This window comes from Mugil cephalus, chromosome 10 (genome assembly GCF_022458985.1).
Source record: "Mugil cephalus isolate CIBA_MC_2020 chromosome 10, CIBA_Mcephalus_1.1, whole genome shotgun sequence".
Lineage (NCBI taxonomy): Eukaryota > Metazoa > Chordata > Actinopteri > Mugiliformes > Mugilidae > Mugil > Mugil cephalus.
The window spans coordinates 24,491,198-24,512,134 of NC_061779.1; the positions used below are offsets into that span (position 1 = coordinate 24,491,198).

Sequence of the window (20,937 nt, forward strand, 5' to 3'; positions counted from 1 at the left end):
TTTTGAGTAGGTTCACATGAATATTTAAAGAACTGTGCATGAGAGTTAGCCTGGAGCCCACATTGCAAGTGTTGGTTTCTAAATGGCTGGAAAACGTCTCTTGGGCAGCCACGTTTCATGTAAGTGTTGGTTCATGCACCATGGAGGTTGAGAGATTAACATTGTCTGTCAGAATGAGGACTAAATGGGTGACCATGCTAAAGTGGTTTAAATCATTCTGAAGCTAAGAAAGGACAAATCATAAGATGCAAAACCCTAATGAGCTGTAAAAAAGTGCCGTCAGCTGTTTAAAACAGACTATTACAGAAAACATCAATCCTTATCAAAATGAGGACAAATGGATTAGCTCGAAATCTAAAACACTGTCTTGTCTGTCAAACACAAGTTAGCCAAATGTAGCATATATAGCTAAGCGTAAATAAAATGCATCACCAGGTCTCAGAAGAAAGCACTGCCACCTGTATCATAAACAATGTTTTGTAGGCAGTGTGCATGAGGATCCACCTGTCTCTAACATGGTGACAACTTTATTCACTGGCTGACTTCAAATCCTCCCTGAACATTTAAACTGGATTCAAAACTAGGCTTTGAAGCCATTTCACAACACTTCATTTCAATTTAAGATGCTCCTGGTGGATTTGAGAGTGGGCTTAGGATTATTATCCGGTTGAAAGGTCTGCTAAAAACAAATTACCCTGAACTAACTTCCAAGAAGTGCTTTGATATGATGTAGAATTCATAGTGGAATCAATGAATCAGTGCAAGCTGTCCCGTCCCTGAGGCAGCAGAGCGATGCCAAACCATAACATTCCCACCACCATTGGAATGAGGTTCCTTTGGTCTGCAGCAAACATGGCTACCGTTACTGTCGCCTGATTGTTTTAAAAAAATTGGTTTGTTTCCATATTCATGTTATGAAAGTTTGGCAGTGTAGATCTAAGAGAAGTCCAACTGTCTACTCTAAGGCTGAAGATGTGAAAGCAGCCATTAACAGACTGGACAAATTAAGATCATTTACAAGTGACATAGTGTGATGATCGTTAGAGTGGGGTCATTTTTATGTGACTTGCTAACTTTATTTATTTTATTTTAATTAAGATGATGTAAATTCTATGTATGCTTTGTTTCAGCATTTTCAGTAATCGGTACTGTTAAAAAATCGAAATAAAAGTCAATTATTTGCATTTCCAAGTATCTTTAAAAAAAAAAAAAAAAACTATTTCCACATGACTTTACGTTCACATTTTAAGCGTGAAAGAGAACACACACACAAACCACAGGCCCTAAATCTATTTATCCAGCTTTCCTGTCAAAACGGCCAACTCCTACCTCTCCCTTCCTTCCGTCATCCATACCTCCTCGTCCACGTGCAGCCTGTGTGTGTGTGTGGCTCCATTTGGCTCCCAACTATATCTTCTGTGCTATTATAACAGAGTTCATGGACGGGACTCGCATATTTATACAGTATTTTCTTTATTACTCACACACACTCATTCTGCCAGCCTCATATCCAAACACTTTCACACATCCGTATCCCTCAACGCAGAGAAGAAAGAGATGCAGAGAGAGAGAGAAAGAGAGAGAAAATGGGACAGAGCCACAGTAGACATCTGGCCGCCCACTTAATCAGTGCCACATAATCCCAAAGAGACCTGGGACAAACACACACTCGTGTACACACGTGCAGTCAAACGCCAAAAATGGAACCGAGACATAAGAAAATAGGTATTAAGTTCACACGCACAAAAATACACACAGCGTTATTTCTTCTTCCACATTCATGTGATACACACACATCACCAAAAATCACTACCTTTATTTACCTTCATTTAATGTGAAGCAGCTTTTGGAGGGATTTGAATTTCTACAAACATTTACAGTCCTGATCCAGCTGGAGATGGCTGCCGCCATCAGGGAGTGTCATTGCTATGGGGTGGGGGTGTTTGGTGGGTGCTACATGTCTCAGTAACATCCACATGAATGAATGCCAGATCCAAACATTTCCCAGCACAACACTGTATTGTACTGTATAGTATTTACTTCACCTGTCACTGTTTTTAATGGTTGATCAGTGTTAAAAAAAATTCATGACACTTCTTCATGTAACTCTATTTTCTTGTATACAAAAGGCCGCGGAGCTTGAGTGAAGAGTTATTGATGGAAAAGGTCCCATTATTTTAAATGTTAATATAACAGGAAAATGAAGCACAAGTTAAAAGCACAACAGTGCAAAAAAGCATCCGTACAGGTGGCACAAGGTGGACCACACAATGTTCCAGTTCAAACACCATCCACTCAGAGACTCCTCCTTTGTGTCTTACCCTTTTCTGACGGCTCTCGGCAGCAGCCAGCTGAGCGGACATACGTTCCTGCATCTTCCTGCAGTGTGCCATTACTGCCTCCAAGACAGAGATGGGGCTGGACCCCAGGGGCCGTCGTTCCTTGTCCCCTCCAGGGACCCCGCACTCAAAGTCCCTCTGAAGAGCCAGGAAGGGGTCAGTCAGGCTGTAGTGGCCATAGCGCTCTTGAAGAAACACCTCCTTCCTCTGAGCCTGTAGAGAAAAAAACAAGACAAGTTTTGAGTTTGAATGGCTCAAATAAGTTGGATGTTGTTAGCTTTCCACAATTTAGACATTTTGAAATCAGGATCCTTTCTGTAGTTTAACATTGTTATGAACATTAGTACTTCAGCCATAGCTTCTTGGCCAGATCACTAGGGGTTGTGAGATTGAATGAATAGCTAATAATAAAAGGTGGACCTGGACCTGCTCTCAAATAATAAGCATCACTCAAACATATGAGGTTGTTGAGGGGTAGGAGGCTTTGGGGTGGAGGGAAGAGGCAGGGCGAAGCACTTTTGGGAGCAATAGGAAAAACACAGCGCAAGCACAACGTTATTTGAGACCATGAGTAAATTAGACCCTGGCGGGCCACCATAGTATTAACATTGCATGGGAAACCCTTGACTGTGCCTCTTTATTAACACTTTGGCTTTTTGAAGTTTTTCTCAGTATCCATGTAGTCAGTCATATGCATGGTTGTTTCCTAAATAGACAAATCTGACGGCGTCCAGCAAAATGAAATTAAACCATGTGTGAAATTATGCCATCTTCAAAGATTCTCCCACCACACCTTCAATCTCAGGCTGCAGTACAATGGAGGCAGAGCCCTCCAGCCCTCCAGCCCTCCCTGGCCTGTGGTTCAAAAAGGAAGTGTAGTCCACTGGGCTATGCTGTGGCCCACTGCTCGCCCCTGACCGCTGTGAGCCTGCCCGCCTGTCTGACTCCACAAGCACTCAGCACCGCAGCAGGCAAAGGCTGCTCTCAGGTTACAGAGACATATGGAGATGGGAGATGGGAGATGGGAGATGGAGTCCTCTAAGCAGCACTAGAGGTGAGAGCAGGAAGCCTGTGCCGCACAACGACAGCGCCACGCTGAACCGTGCATCACAGCCGGGCACCACTCAGCTGACCGCAAACTTTCAACATGGCTGAAAAATTCCCAACAGCTGCAGACTCTAATGTTTATCATTCATCTTCCACAGTTGACTTCTGAGAGAATGTAAACAGAATGCTTAATGCTTCAGCAGATGAGCCCGGGCCCTAAGATGGCAATCTTTCCAAACGGCATATGAACGCAGCCTAATGGTAATGGCCCAAAAACAAAAACAGCGACAGCGAACTCAGCTGGCAAAGGAGGAGTGGGGGTTATAAGCCACCCTGGCTAATATCTCAAATAATTTGTTTTTACACATTTGCAGGATTGAACACTGCAATGAACCAATGAGCAAACAGCTCTTTATCAGACAGGTGGCTGAGTGGCAGTGATTCAAGCTGAATGCACAAAAAGCAGGATCCTGAGGCGACTACAACACTAAAAGCCGGGTTATACGCTTGTTAATTATTCTCCTTTCTTTGAAATGATGCGTTATTATTTACTATGTGCAATCTGGTACAACACTCTTATTTTACTTCAGCTAATCATCACGAGGCGGTGTTGTTGAACCTAAACGTTTAATCATCAGTTACATAATGTACACATTAGGCAACAGTTATTACTCCTAAAAAGAAAAACAGCATATTCAGTAACTAGTGCACAAACACACATCTACTATGCATCTATACCGCAGTCGCAGTGTTTTGCAACTCTGTTTTTAAAGTGACGTTAGTCCCTCCGCTCTCCTAACCTCCCAGACAGGTTTCTGTATAGGGGTTCACTGTAAAATCCTGTGGAGTAGATGATGGGAAAAATGCTGCTGTGAAGTCCAATGTTTTCCAAAGCTGGTATTGTTTGGCTCGGTGCAGTCGTACAGCGCAGTAACATAATCCCTGTTGGACTAGGCTTTAATCGTTCGGACCACAACCAAATGACCATTCACAGTACGCCAGTGGTCAAATAAAACCTCAACAAAACCCACTTGGCTCTAGTGCAGCCGCTGAACGGAGGCCAACCTCCCCCCTGACCATAAGTGGTGCTGAGAGAGGAATGACTCACAAAATATGTGGCAGAAATATGTTGTCAAAACTTCGAATCGTCAGAGCGGAGCAGAAAACATTTTCAGACATTTGAAATCTTTGAGTCGTGTCTCTTAGCCAAACAGTCTGATCTGACCTTCCAGGTGGTTCTCCCTCTCACAACATCAACTGCACGTATGGAAATAACAGTTTTAAGAATATTTTATTTCGCAGTCACGATTCACATCTATCAGCAGATGAAGGTTGGTGAGGGAGGAATATTTAATGAACGTGTAAGAAACTTTTAAACTGAACGTGGATCTGAGGGAAGGACAAAGAGCCAGAATGTGAGAGACGGCAGGGCGAGACAGCAGGGACACCGAGGAGCCAACGGCAGGAAGGTGTTGCGAGATGCTTCGCCAAAGAAGGAGATGAGGAGATACAGTTTAGAGAGTTGAAAACTAACACACATAAAGCGCACAGAGCGAGGAGATTGATGGTGGATCCCAGGAAGGCCGACGGAGCACTTGTCAGACTATGAGCAAGCCAATATAAACACACCACTGAGGATAGGTGTGTGTGTGTGTGTGTGTGTGTTTGGGTGAGCATGATGGAGAGCATAAAGAGAAGGAGTAACAGAAACTGAAACAATTGAAATGTGGGTATGGAAAGATCGGAGAGAAGAAAATGAACTCAACTGAAAGATGACGTATATATATATATACATATATATATATATATACATATTGTATATCTCTCTCTATATCTATATCTAAATAAGAGCAGTGTTATCCTTAGAGCTGAAAACAATACCTTAGTGCATAACAAAAATGTAGTCATCCAATGATTTTTCCATCAACGGTTCAAACAATCCTTTAAGGCAGCACAAAGCCACATAGGCTTAACTACAGGTTTGAGTAGTAAGCTCTGTAGTGACTAATTAAACCATGTGAAAGTTTCTTTATATATATTTTTAATTTACCAACGGTGAGCAGATTTCTCAAATGAAACCCAAAGACGTTTACAGCTCTGAGATTAAAAAAATAAATAAATAAATGAAGGAAATGTTATGAAGATGAAATGAAGAAACAGAGGCAATTACAGTTTCATTTATTTTGACATATCTATTCATATTTAAACTGCTATGTCTGTTAATGTCAATGGCAGCAAGACCAGCTACAGTAATAAATGTTGTTGTAGTCTGTGTGCAACATTTTTTTCTCATTCATAAAACTTTAAACTTACATCTGGTCACCCTAATTTACCACAGGATGTGGCTGCTTTCTCCTGATGCATTTGCTCTCTCGTTGTATTTCGGCTTGTGGTTCTATGGATGCAACTAGCTTTTGTCACCAACAGAAATGTGACTACACATCACGGTGACACAGACCACAAGAGCTGTGATTGGTCCGTCTGGTAGTAGCATATTTCTGCTTTAGTATTTCCGGCTGCTTCTCCATCTCTGCAATTTCCTGCATTGATCGTTTTGGATCAATACAAATATTTGTACGACTCGTCTTCGGTGAAATTTCAGTGAAAGATTCAGTCGCCATTGGTGAAATTGATGCAGGAAGCAGAAACAAAATGAACAAGACTGGCAAAAAGACAAAACACAGAGTACAGTTTGGATGATGTTTTTTCAGAGCGAGTTAAGCACACAAGTATAAATGGTTCACACCAGCTAGGCTACGTGCATAGTGTACAACATCGCAGGCATAAACTGCACTGAAGTTGTTTGGAAGAATTTGATTTGAATTTGATTTAGAACCCGATCAAAACATCAGCCACACCAAATAAATCCCACAATACTGCCTCAATGGGCTACATGTGTGTTGAGCAGTAAGTGACAGATGGTGAATCTAAAATAAGAACATTACCGTAGAGTGATGTTGTGTTCAAACTTTAGATTTTAATATTGTGTCAGCCTCCTGTATCGTGTAAATCCTGTAAAATGTGTGTGTGTGTGTGCGCCGTGTGCATGTGTGTGCGTACAGATGGATGAAGCAGCTCTGAAGCTGCAATATCCAGCTAGAGTTATGGCACCATCTGAAGCATCTGAAGGGAATCCTCTGGAAAGCTCCAGAGTAAATATTCAGGAGCACTGTAGCGCCATCTTTAAACTGCCCTTCACCTCCCAGGCTCTTCCTATAAATATTTACACAGAACCAGAGACCATTACATCTCTCAGTCAGACAGCTGCTGCACTTTACTTCCACATCAGGACCATTACTTATGAAACACATTTTTTATCCTGATGTTTAAGTGAATTCCTTGGTGAACATTACCATCAGATGTCATTGGCCGTTGCCACCTACGTTCTGTTTCTGAGGCCGTCAGTCTTTTTCTATTATGGTCCCAAATCAAGTTTTGACCATAAACTCGAGCTGTTGATTGATATAATGCAATCATGTTTGATATACGTTGAGTGGAACCATTTTCTCCATTCAGGTCTGGCCCTTTCCATTCTTGTGGAAAGGTTGGTCAATATTTCCTGGTTGGGAGGCTCGGGGTCAACCTATTACTGAGAGCCGGGGCGCTAAATCCTTTGAGATCTCATCAGTAGTTGAATGCTAAGCCCCCTGAGGCCTTATTGATTCCATGGATCCATCGGCCTTCATTAGAGGGCAGCTATGGTACACAGTCGGCTTGGAGCAGCAGTATACATTTTTGCGACACTAGGAAAAAATTTTTTATTTAAAATAAGAAACCATTTCTCACACCTGAATTCAATCACCAAGAAAAAGTAAATAAATAAACATCGAATTGTCGATAATATTTTTGTGTGTGGTCACATTCATGGATTTAGAATAATGTGTAAATAATGCATTATCACAAACACCTATTATGGACTCAGGCTGTTATGAAAGCAGCAGAAACCGCTGTGGAAAGCAAGCAGAAACTAAAGTGAGGTTGTAGTAAATAACTTTATAGAGGACTGCAATAAAATCCCAAAAGAAGAAGAAAAGAAATCAAGTCTCGCTTCAAAGTCCTGTCAGGTGGCTCTCTTGACAAGAACACATTTGTCTGCATGTACTGTTTATGTGCACCAAGTTACCACTGGATCAAGAAGCTGGGTACAAACACCTGGACAAAAATATTCTGTACAGTATTTGTCATTGTGTTGGATTTTTGCAATAATAACAACAAACACTTGCATAAAGCAAGCATGTTTGTCCACTCCCACCCAACCAGCAAAAGAAAGACACAAAATGAATGAATGTGTGAGTCATCGGCGTTAACACATGGACTATGGTAATCATGTGATTAATCGCAATAAAATATTTGAAACTACTGACAATCCCAGTTACATTGATTTTATTTAAATAACCCATGACAGTTTGGGAACCAAAGCAGTGAGGGGAGTCCCATTAGCCCACAGCTTTTCTACTATTAAATGACTGGTCATGTCCAGTGGTGTTTCCCCAGCATTTTATACCCACTGTATTTAAACTGCAAGTAAAGAGAAGTTTTTGCCGTAGCGCCCCAGAAGAAAGATAAGTGGACACACATTTAGCCCTGGTTAAGTATTACTGCAGAGAGACAGACACTGATCTGAAATGAGAAAACCTACCGACAATTACATGAGAAAAAGGAATTCTTGACATTAGTCCGTTACACTAAAAGGAGCGGTCACATTTTACAGAGTGAAGGTGCATAAAATGCCTATGTTAGACAGTGGGAAGCACAACCAACTGACATGTTCAGCAATCGCAAATTAATAAGGTTTATTATGGATGTTTACCTACTGGTTCAGAGTGAGAGCGGGGTGATTACACGCTTGTAGCTCTATAGTATTTACAAGTGCAGCAGAGGTGGGGGCTCTAAGTGAAACGTCAGTATTATTAGCATCAACCTTTAGAGGCATGCTGCACTCAGTGGGTGAGAGGGTTCAGGGACCACAGCCAGAAACAGAGAAGCTGCCTTAGCAGAGAGGGACTGCTTCCAGAGAAGATGGAAGAAACTGAAAGGCAGATGAGAGGGCTACAGAAATGGCAAACACCCCGAGAGGCTGGACGGCACTGACAAGTAAAATCAGAGACAACGGCGAGAGACGGAAAGAGCAAGCGGGGCAAAGAAAGGCCCTCTGTAATCAAATCTTAACATGGCTTAGAAAGGAGCAGCATGGAATCAAGTGTCTCGTTTAACTCATGAATGTGTGAATATCACACCAGCTGCCAATTCAACCCCGATAAGAATCAGCAGGCCAAACAGAGGAGTCGTTCATGTCCGGACAAACACACAAGCAAATGAGACTGAAAGGGAGGGATGTGTTTGCTACATTAGAGAGCCTCTACAAGATGCTGCTCAGCTCAGTAGCCAAAGGCCAATGGTTTGGGGAAAGACTGAAACAGACTGGATGAACCTATTCTCCAGTCATGCCACCAAAAAGTGTTTACATATGGAAATGGATGAAAGAGTAGCAGTAATGGTAGACAGATATCAGAACGTTCTTATGACATCGATGGGAGCAAGCTTCTTTCTTCACCCTCTAAGAAGCATGAATACAGCATTATTTAAATGTTTAACACTCAGTGGAATGTGTCTAGATTCTAATGGACAAAAGAGAAGAGTTTCTATTCACTGAGCAGAGGTACTGGTTCTGGCATCTACTGTACAAAAAAGCCATAATTTATTAATACTTGATTAGGAAATCACCAGAAGTCCAAACAAAAGTCTGATTGACGTGGCAGTGCTGGGATCAACATCAACTGTACCATGTTGTCAATATTAAAAGTATGATTCTAAAGACGATAATAACTTCACCAAAAGCACTTCAATTCATAAGGACATAAGCGCTGAGTGTTGGCTGCATAGCTTTAAGTACCTTTAATTGACATGAGATTCATTTGCTATTATAGCCAGGATTCTGTCGCTATATGCAATAACAGAATATTGAGCTGCACAGCGATCCAAAAGAACAGAAAAATCCTCAGCGTCAGAATAAGATAAGAGCCTTGAGGGCTGCAGCCACTAAAGCTAAAGTGCTTTATCGTGCTTTAAGTGGTGCCAGTTTCTTGCCTCGGCAGGTTTTTAAATTTAACACTTCCTGTCAGCCGCTATTGCTGCCAGTTCTGCCTGTACCAAAGCTCACCAGGACGACAGCTGCATCAATATATCGACGCATCCCTCCCTGGGCTCCAGCCGCACAGGGTCAGGTCGGTGTGGCGTGGCCATCAGCTACATCCTATTTAGGTCCAACCTCTACCGTCCAGCTTCCGCCGCTCCCTCATTTCTCATTTTTCGTATGCGTTTAAGACTGCCACAGTGGTTGATGGCCACCACCTTACCTGGAATATAAACACTGGCTCATGTCCCTGTTTTCCAACTCATGCTTAACATGTGCTGAAGCATTTCCTTATTCATTTTCCTATGCTAGGGAAAGGAACCGTGGTCTAGAGGTCAGAGGAACTTAGGCATCACGGTCCTCAGAGACTTTAGGGAGAATTAAAACTGCTCAACACTGCATAGTACAGCATGTATTGTAGGGATATGAACTAAATCATGATAAAAAAAATAATACATGTGTGTATTATGACATGATGATGGCAAAATGAACACATAAATCGTACATACTAGCATATGATGCCGAGATGTGTAAAAAAAGAAGGAAAAGAAAGAAGGAAAGATGATATATATTCTCAGCACTGGAGTTAGGAAAGTATGGGTAATATTGTTTTTTTTTAAATAATGATTTGTTTTCGTGACAGCAGATAAGTCACATATTCCAAAACTCAAGTTGATAAAGTGTTCCAGAAACAAATCTGTGGCAGCGAGAGCACACCGGGGGGAAATTTCACGGAACAAATGTGAGAAGTCAAAGCTCTGAGCATCAACTCTGTAGCTCCTTCCCGACCTGATTTATGTCTCTCAGTTGCCTCCTCACTGACTCCACTCTCTGTTTGGTTTTCTAGGTCAGAACTGTGTTGAGCCAACACACACCACAGACTGAGGAGCAGATATATATGTCGGGGAGCGGGGTGATTGTTCTGGATCCATTTCTGGTCTCCAGAGATATGAAAGCCTTCAAAACACTGGAGGACTCTCATTTTGTGCCTGTGTGTGTGTGTGTGTGTGTGTGTGTCAGCGGAGGGTAGACTGTCCCTTGGGATGCCCCGACCCTGAGGAAGATGGCAAAAATCCCGAGGCTCATCTGTCGCGCACACGCGCGCCAATTTAGCCATCTTCGCTTCAACGCGTATTCTCCAAAATTATATGTCAATGAGCTGTGATCTGGCAGTGACATTTAAACCAGATGACGGCAGAACATGAAACAACTGTCAGACAGTTAAGACGGACAGAGTTTCACCTCCGCAGCATTAAGTTAAATGTCATCAGCTACAGCCACATGTCAACATTTAAATGACACACAAAAATCTCCAGACCAGCCCAGAAGGCTTAGATATTTCTCATGATGCCCTGGTCACACAAAACAGCACCATCTGTCTGCCAACACCCCGGGCACATCCTCATTCACTTCTGCATTTATATTTTCTGTCAGTTACTCTGATTATTTTAATAATATGTAACATCATTAGAACATTTTAAATAAACTTTGTTGATACGTTAGCTGAGAACAACCAGTCACATCACAGCAAAGAATCTGTTTCCATCCTATCACATGGGGTCTGTTAGGAACAGACAGCCCACTTCCCAAAAGACGAGGAGCAGCAGGTGTTGGCTGAGTCAGACGGCCAGAAACATGCTATGATGCTTGATGTCAAAAGTTGGACCAGTAGAAAAAAAAAAGAATTGGCTTCACCAGTGAAAACCATTATCACAGCTAACTGTCACATTCCTTTAATGATTTCCCCCCAATATCAGTCATCAAGAAGACATGAAGAAATGTTTGCATCATTTATCTGCCCTTTTAATCAAACAAACCGTTTATTGCCTTCATTCATTTTACACTAACATTTCTTCTTCTGACATCGTTACCTTATCTAATGTTTACTGGGTCAAACCCCTGTAATGAATTGACTGAAAGAGAACTGAACATTGGGTCATATATCTTTACAGGAGAAAAACACACAATAACTTATTTCCTACTCAGGAGTAACCGATTTAAATACTTTTAACACAAGGAGCACTAGAGCATTGACGACAATACAATAAGACGAGTGGGGTTTGTACAAATGTTGCCGAACTAGCAAAATTAACTACAAGCTGCTCTTGTTTGCAATGTACCTGTGTCACATTAACAATTATCACTGCATGACTGTGATGCTGAGCAAAACATTAAAAAATGTGACAGTTCTCAGGTAAAAGTCTGGAGAGCAGGTTCCTGGATATTCATTTGTGATAGGTGTTGGAAACAATATTATTTTCAGGAAGTGTAAACAGCACCAAATCTAAAAATATGTGTACATCTGAGTTATGACTCAGAAGAGGAGTACAAATTTATATAATACAGTATAGTACAACAACAAAAACCTTTACACTGTATTTAAGTATTTCTGTGTATCTGGGAATACTTCTACGCTATTTAATAGTTTGTGTATTCTAATAAAGGTAAGTAAGGTATAGTTTGAGCATAAAAAACATCCTTAATATTTTAAAACATGTACATTAAATTCACATAAATCCTAATCAGTATGCAGAAGGATGACGGTTGGTGGTTACCATAACACTTAATTAAATATGTACACTTGCAGTGACTATGGATAAACATGTGACACTCTGTGACCTGCAGTCACGAGGGATTTCTCTCTGCTGGAGAGATCAATATGTGCCAACGGATTTGATTTGACAAAGAGAAACGGATAACTGTTAAATGCAGCGGGTTCTCTGTGTGGGAGAGCTCATGACGGAGGGAGCGAAGGAGCTACAGTATAAATTAGGTTGAGATGAAAGGGAAGAATGGACGATCAGACTAAAAAAAGCAGACGTCACAGAGAGAGGGATGAATACAGTGAGAGAAAGAAAGGGAGGTTGAAAGGAAAAGATCAGAACGAGCGAGAAGCAGCCGAACAGATGATAGCTGCCTCCTCTGCCCGCGTTCACAAGCAGCTACGACCCCTCACGGTTACGCAATGTGTTGACGGTTCAAAGTGTCGCCGGGCCTGAACTGCTACATCTTTTTCATCGGCCAAATCTCATCCAAAACAGAGCTCATGTTTCCTTTCAGCTTGTGGAGGAGGAAACATTGCCGAGGTCAAGGTTGGGAATTTCATGGCCTGGGATAGTGTGACCGTGCTTCAACGGCGCACCAGACCGCATTTACTCAATTTATTTATATCTTCATTATTTATCTTTTTGGGAATTGATTATTTGAGAGTCAGCGTTTGAGGCAGAAAAGCTGTGTACAGCTTAACCTCCTTCACAGTAGAGGCTTTTTCTTTGACAATTACACAAATACCTGGTGCTTGCCGACCAATGTTTTGTGTTGTTGTTTTTTTTTTTTTTTAAGACTGAGATTTATATCTTTCCTTCACCTCATGTTTTGTAATAACAGTGAAATTTTGAAAAGTAAGCCTGTGAGCCTTTAACAACCGTCTACTATATGACTGTTTTCATTGGTAGCAGTGATCATACAGAAAATCCAGTCAAACATTGTATGAGTGTGAGCTTGTGGCGTCATGCCTGCAAACGATTTAAGTTGATCAGCGTCGGTGGGAGAGATTCCAAAATCCATCCCTCATTCGTCGGTGTGTGTTTCTCTCGTGGCGTGGGGGTACAGCGAGCGGGCGTGGGCCGTCATTACGCCCCGGGGCATCAGTGCTGTCAGCAGAGGCACACAACTGACATAACCCTGACATCACTGAGGAACCAGGCCATTGTTATATAACCAACCCAGGAGAGGAGACACACCAGCAACAGGACTGGAATCATTGGCTCCTGGATTTTTTCCCCTCATTTGTGTCACGACGCTGCCTCCGAGGTCAGGATATGTACTGGAACAGTCATGTGAGGCGGAATAAAGGATGTAGTATCAGTTTGTTTCATTTCGAAAACGTGACACTAGTTCTATTCATAGCGGAGTTGCTTCAGACGGAAGTACAAACACACATGCACTCACATGCCTATGTGTTACTATGCAGACTTGAGACTGACAGAGGCTTAAAGTGGTGATATTCCCACTCTGTGGCAGCTTTCCTCACTCATGTTTAATGAGCTCAGCTGACAAGCTCAATGAAAGTTTGATGAAGCCCCAGCTAGAGTACAACCCGCACACAAGGCAGAAATCACACACACACACACAAGAAAGTACGTCAAAATACAATCACACGCAAGGGACCGAAAAACACACACTCGCATTCACGCTACAGCCCCGTGCTCTCGCAGCTTGGGACCGAGCTGTGTGTTGTAGCCTGCAATCTGGTGATAAGTAACCCTCATGTGAATGAGCACACAGACCCACTTTCTCCCGTCATGTGATGTTTCATCACCTCACACTAATATGTCCCTCTCTGTGACTAAAGCACAGCAACCAATGAGCATCACGATTCAACATTCCCAGGACTTCCTAACCCTCCTATCCTAAATCTCTCCCTGTCTCTCTCTCTCTCACACACACGCACACACGGTTACACAACCACCATTTATCAGACAGGTTCAGGCTTCTCATGAGACACTGGATATCAGTCACTGACTAAGACGGATCTTCAGAACAGCTGAGGACCTGCAATGAAATTTAATTTTCAGAGTATTTTTTTTTTTTAAAACACTGGCTGGTGCCTGACTCAAGAGAATGTAATTTGTCAGTGTTACAGGGGTACCTCATAACGGTCTGAATACTTTTTCTGGGGCTTTTCCACAAAGACATCTATTTTGGGGGTGCAGCTCGCTAATAGAAATATGCACCAATGCACCAAGTAGAGGCGTGCATATTACACCTATATCGTAGATATAAAAGTGGAAATGTTTTCCAACTTAACACTGATTTGGACAAATTTCATTCCAGAGTAGTTCTAAAGTCAGCTGTTTTGAAAGAGAGTTAGGCTGGATGTTTTTGATATGAATGGTATATTAACATACTGTAATTTTGTCATGTAAGGCAAGATTTCTTTCATAAAATGCTTTCGTTTTCTACATTACGATGCCTGCTGGTTGGCATCTTAACTGTAGTTTAACTTGGTGACTCCAAGGCGCCCTAAGTTTCCTTGAAGAGGTATTCCCAAGTCTCAACGCTGGTGTTACCACTCAAACACCAAGCATTTTGTGTACATGACTTTCCATGTCATAACCACAGGCTCATTAGTCCCGATTAAGGTAGAATTCCCTCTGCTTTCAAGCTTTAACCCGGCGAAATGCATCCTGACAGCAGCTACAAAGGGATGACAATGTTAGCAATCGTATTAATGTACTTCAAAAAAAATCAAATTGCTTGATTAAAAATAATATTCCAGTAGTTAATAAAAGCCACCACTAAACTATAAAAATTACATGCAAGTTCATTAGGAATATGAGTGAAAAATAATTAATTCCAGTGTAACAGTCCAGCACTACATCCCCCATTATTTACAGTTTACTGACAGCATCAGAAAGGTGGTAATTCAACAGGATGTTTGGTCCTGTTAAACTAGATTAAAACAAACACTGAAGCGTAGCCCACTGATTCAAATTAGCTTGTCAAAATAATAGAAACATGTTTTGGTCAAACAAAATATGATTCAATAGTTCTACAAATCACAGCGTCCGCAATGAGAAACCGTTGAATCAACAACACAACAACAGTCACTTGACACAAATGATGAGATTTAAAGAAAGAAAAAGAAATAAAATGTGTTCATGTTCACTTGTGTACTTAATGAACTGACAACAAACAGTGACTGTACAACAAAAAAAATAAATAAAAAATAAAAATAAATCTCTGCTTATCAGATGCTCCAGGCTCCACGATAACACACACAACCATGAACACAGACACAAACACACCTAAGGTTTTCAATCCCCTCAGATTTTTAGAAGTATAAAAGCAGGAAAAGCGACTCCAACCAAAACATTCTGAGGCAAATACTTCAGAGCAGCCCAAACACACACGTTTGGAGCTTTTTGCTAATGTACACACACTCACACAGAGCATGACTTGCAGCTGTGTGGAGGGGCGCTGCTGCCCAGTAGAGTCAGCTCCTTGCAACCTATTTTTATCCTTAATGCCACGGGAAACCAACAACGGCCTGCTGCTTGATTAAACCCCACAGCCCCCGTGGGCAGTAGCACAACCCCCCCCACACACACACACACACACCCCATGCTAGTGTGTTTATTACTTACAGTTTGTGTGTGCGTGTGGATGACAGTTTGCGGAGGAGTCATGCACATATTTTTTTTTCCCCTAATTTAATTTGTATCAGCGTTTATATCCAGCTGATTTAACCGCATGCTGGAAGAAAAAAAACCTGGAAGCACACACAAACATTAACACACAGCTCTGAGCAGCAGAAACGCCCTGCACTGTTTGCACGTATACCTTGGGACACATGTAAACACTGAAAAAACACTGACTGTGTGCATTGCTGCCGTCTCTGGCAAGAGAGGCGAGACGAATAAGGCGGAGGCACAAGCCAGAGGGCTCGTATCCAGCAGCTCCTCTGATATCACACATCAGTCGAAAATCACAGAGCTCAGCAACCTCGGACACCTGACCACACACCCCGACACACACACACACACACACACACACTGCCCCATCACAAACAAAGACAAATATAGACGGAAAAACACAGCCGCGGCGCTCCAGGCAGGAAATCAAATTGTTTTATGGCCACAGCAGCACAGTACATAAAAAATATAAATAAATTACACCTTCAGAAAAGAGATAAACGGGGCGTGTGAATGAGAGGATACCTGCCAGCGTGGTCGGTGGGGAAGACAGAATGCTACAGCCACAACCAAACTCTTTTTATGGAACATTTCGGTTATGGATGGCGGCCAGTTTTCACCTCAGAGAAGACTGTTGTGTAGTTAAAACACCACTGTGTTTGTTTCACTCTTTAGACGTCCACACATACAACTCAAAAACTATCCATTAAGACATCAGAGATCAAAGCCCCTAAAGACGTTTGAAAATCATCAAAGTGAATGTCTGATTTGAATCAGTAAATTATCATAAAGTAGTGTTAGAGCTGAGCTGGAGATTCTTCCTGTGCTCCATGCCATAAGACCTGAACAAACTTCAAACGCAGATGTGATGTGAATGCAGAGGTTAGTGGACAGGACTGCTGCCGTAGCCGAGTGATGGCAAACCAGCGGAGAAGAGGAAGAGATTCCAGCTCACTGTGAAACTACGTAGTAAGAGAAAGACAGGAAAAAGGAGATGGCGATCAAAGGGAAAGTGGAGTTACACATGCAGCTACAACCATGCTATGTCTGGGGCGGTGGGCGAGGGCTCCTGCTGAAGTTCCCAGTGTCACAGTGCCCCGAGCTGACACCAACTCCACAGACTTGTAGCAGCGCTGTCAGCCTGTACTTCCTCTCTCACGAGGACTGATCGGATTATCTACCAGCGCTCTACATTTCAGACATTACTTTTATCCAGAGCGACACACAAGCGAGAGTCAGGGAGGAATTCAGCAGCTTCGCTCACAGACGTTTCTTACGGAGGTGTTAAACTCATGTCACGTTGGTGATATAGAAACATAATCATCACGTACCTACACAGTATGTATGTTCAGGTGATCATGACATGATCATAGGTTGTTCAACCACTGGTAGTTGATACCTGATACCATTTAGAAAAAATGATCAAAAGACTACTAAAGGACAACAGATGAGGGTTTCCCATTTGTTCTCCTCCTAATAAGTATGTGTGCCACGGCCTTGGAACAGGTTGTATTAGTTATTAAATAATTAGTTATCCTGCTACCGTATTTAAAGTGGCTCAGAAACTGGTGAACTAAACGAACAACCCTGGTCAGGGATTCCAGTGAAGTGTCTGAGAAAAGAAAGAACATCCAGAGAGGATTTCTGGCCCTACATGCCTTGTTGATGCCACAGGGAGGTCAGAGGAGAATGATGGGACAAAAGTCAACGGTAACTAAAATTACCACGTTACAATCTCCGAGTGCAACAGTTTGAACCTTGAGAACAGAGGACCACATGCTACAGCGCTACTCCTGTCAGCTAAAATCAGGGAACTGAGGCTGCAGCAGGAAGGAGCTGGTTGGAAAAATGTTGTCTGGTCCGATGAGTCTCAACTGCTGCTGTGACTTCCATCCTGCCTTACACCAACTTGGTTGTTGGTGGTGGTGTAATGGTGAGGAGGATATTTTCTTGGCACACTTTGGGCCCCTTAGTATCAACTGAGTACCACTTAAAGGCCACAACCTACCTGAGTATTGTTCGCGACTATGTCCATCCCATGAAGTTATACAGCAACCACCTGTAACGCTAAGTGGTCCTATCTGAAGAAGTCATTCAACTAATGATGTCTGTTGCTACAGCTGCAGCCTGATGTCCGTTCTGTAAAGTGAATCTCACTTATTCATTCCATCTCCGTGAAAGTGAATTAGAAACATTAATCCATGCTACTTGTACACACTTTGTTCTATGCAGTTTCAAATTGGTCCTCACAAATACAGTACTGGAAACGGAACAAAATCAAGCAGAAAAACAAGGCTTTGAGCTCCAAACACTCCCCTATCCCTTTCTAATGCCTCCTCCCTTCACAAAACCTCTAATGTACATACCAGGGCTTCCCATAAAGAGACCACGCAGTAATGACGCGGTGCCTCCTGGCACTGTTAAAAACAACATCTCACAGAGCTGAATTAAAACAGCCTGGGAAGGGCAGAATGAAACCAACCCCAACGATGCGGTGTAAATGGAGCAGTAAAAGGCGTTGGCTTGACCATAAACCAGTTTCAACATCTTCTGCAGCATTCAGCTTAATGGAAAACAATTAACTTGGAAAACTAGTTTATTGAATCAGGGTTTGTGGAGTGTTTGATACTGAAACTGCTCTGAAGGCATCTGGCTTATGACCGCAAGAAACGGTTTATTTTCCTGTTGGTTGTTGTGTAGCTTGTTTTTTAGTTAAATTACTCTTTTTTTGTTATGTATTAATGTCACAAAATGGTGAAAAACTCCTTTTAAGACCAATTACTGAAAACACAAGTTTATCAGCGACCTATAATGGGAAAACAGAATGTGTTTTGCATGTTTGTCAGCTGATTTAGTTGGTGGTTAGCTATATATATATAAAAAAAAAATACTAATTCACATCTAATTTGGTGAATTCAATGTCCAGATGTTAAAAAAAAAACAAAAACATGTAGACCATATTGATAACCGAATAGAGAAATGGATTTAGATATTCCTATTTATTATTAACTGTGTATTTGGATAAATCTAATCTAATACAGTTTGAATCATAAACTGTACATCAAATAACTTTATCTGCAGGGTGGAGCTTTGCAGGCACCCTGCTCCGTCCTGACTGTACCGCCAGCACCTGGGAATCCATCCAGCACGGTCTGACCACGAGGCCGGCTGGCAAGGTCAGAAGCGGTCCTGGTGAGAAACAGAGGGTCATTGGCACACCAGCAGGGCCAAAGCAGCAGGTACACACTCTAATGTGCGCCTGTCACACAGAGATGAGTTGGCACTATATAAAACAGTTATTCTCAGCACTGTTCCATTAAAGCCCTGGAGGCTGCAGGTTTTCATTCCAACAAACCACCACAGTGGCCGATATCGTTGATTAGAAAGTCTCCCCTTTATCCAGGGAAGGGGAACTAATTAGCGAAATGAGTTGGATGGAAGCATATATTCAGGCTTCAGTGGTGCCAGGCCTAACATCACATGCTGGACTGCTGGGTCGGAGCGCTTCTTGCCATAAAGGCTTTGCCCTTTTTCAGGGCAGACACGGCCGGCGGATCCAAGGATGACTGTTCTAGTTTAGTGTCATCACTCCATTGGACACACTCCCTGGACTCTACATGGTCTTCCTCAAGGACACAATGATCGAACCATTACCGAGTATGTAGGATCCTGCTGATAATATCTGCACCAACAGATAGTAAAAGCACTTCATCCAATTCTATCACATGACACGAGGTTTCTAATGTTAGATATAAAATGCCAGGCTAGAAGAACAAACATATCCATAACTGTCAATTTTCTACGCTCAAATCTTGTTTTCTGGTGATTTGAACAGAAATTGCTGTCGAGAGAGAGAGAGAGAGAGAACAGTGCAGCCAGTGTTGCTCGGGAACTCGGCGTCTAGACAAAGAAGTAGCTGTGCTGAAGGGGAACTCGCAACCCCTTCGACGGTAACTTTCCCCACCCAGATCAGTCATGACATCCAGCCTGCTGCTCCGAGCAAAAGGACTCTGGTTTACCCTGAACAAAAAGCAGCACGATCACACCGTGAAGAGCGCAAACGTGGAGGGAGGGCAAGTGTTTGTTAGGGTCGTTGCCTTGGAGAGAGTTGGAGACCATGAGAGCGAATGGAGCGCTGTAGTAGCCGCTGAACGCTTGTAAATTTAATTGCTTTTCCTACAATGCATTACTGTGATGCCAGCGGGGAGACAGTTGTGCTGTGTAGATGCTCGATCGATTGATGGCTGAAACAGAAAAGGGGGCAGAGGCCCTTATTCCCACACCGACTCAACTGTAACTTTAAGCACAAGCCACATTATGACTGGGTAAATGACAGTTTCACATTTATTTGTGTTATTGTGATTGGCTAGAATCATAGCATACATTATGGACGGGACTCGTAATAGCAGGTGCTCACATTGTGTGATCTGAAGGTACAACAACTGATAAAAAATACGGGGTAAAGCTGTGCACTGTAAAGTATATAGCAGGCAGCAGCTTTGTGAGCTTGTCCGTAACTTTCCACGGTGACATTTAAGAAAATCAGTTTGAGCCACTGTCTGAAAGTTCAGAAACTTTCAGGGTAGGACTTGCAGCATCGAAGGTCACGAATATCTCAAGCACTGTGAATTTGTCCGGTCATTGTTCCCACCTATTTTCAAACTACTTGCAAGCAATTCTTTAACAGCGCATCACAGAGTCACATAAGAATCCTATGACAGATGGATCGATGACAAACACCACGCTTCGTTAAGTATTTGTGCGAGATAGTTTTAGATGTCATCATGTTGGACTGCAATCCACAATGACAGAGAGCGTCACAGAAGCCTACAACAGTTGCTCAGGTATTTTAGTTTGGGCCAAGGAGTGAACTTAAGCAACTCCACGGCCAGTCCTGAGTAGTGTTGGCGATGGCAAACCATCAACGTCTTGGCTGGAACAGCCGTCCATTTTGTAATGACTCAGAAGTGTTTTTTGACATTTAGATTAGAGCGTCTCTTCCATTCACAGCCTTGTGAGCACCTCCTCCCTTCATTTCACACGTGTTGAGACTCAGCAAGCCATCTTTCTGTCACCATCTTACACAAGAGCCGGAGGAATCTGCTTCTTGGCAAAGCCCTCAGTGACACACATACAGTACATTCACCTGAGGTGTTAGACTGTACTAAGAGCAGCCCTGAGTGGACTCACTCAAGCAGGTGGGTGGTTTAGTGTTTGGCTC

General features: G+C 42.5%; 1 protein-coding gene across 1 annotated transcript in view; it reads right to left on the reverse strand.

Moving 5' to 3' along the window:
- The window catches only part of cttnbp2 (cortactin binding protein 2), a 77,005-nt gene that overhangs the window by 34,335 nt on the left and 21,733 nt on the right, over positions 1 to 20,937 (reverse strand). The window contains exon 3 of the mRNA XM_047596280.1: positions 2,322 to 2,552. Within this exon, the coding sequence (XP_047452236.1) occupies positions 2,322 to 2,552 (231 nt within the window). The remainder of the gene's footprint in view (positions 1 to 2,321; positions 2,553 to 20,937) is intronic.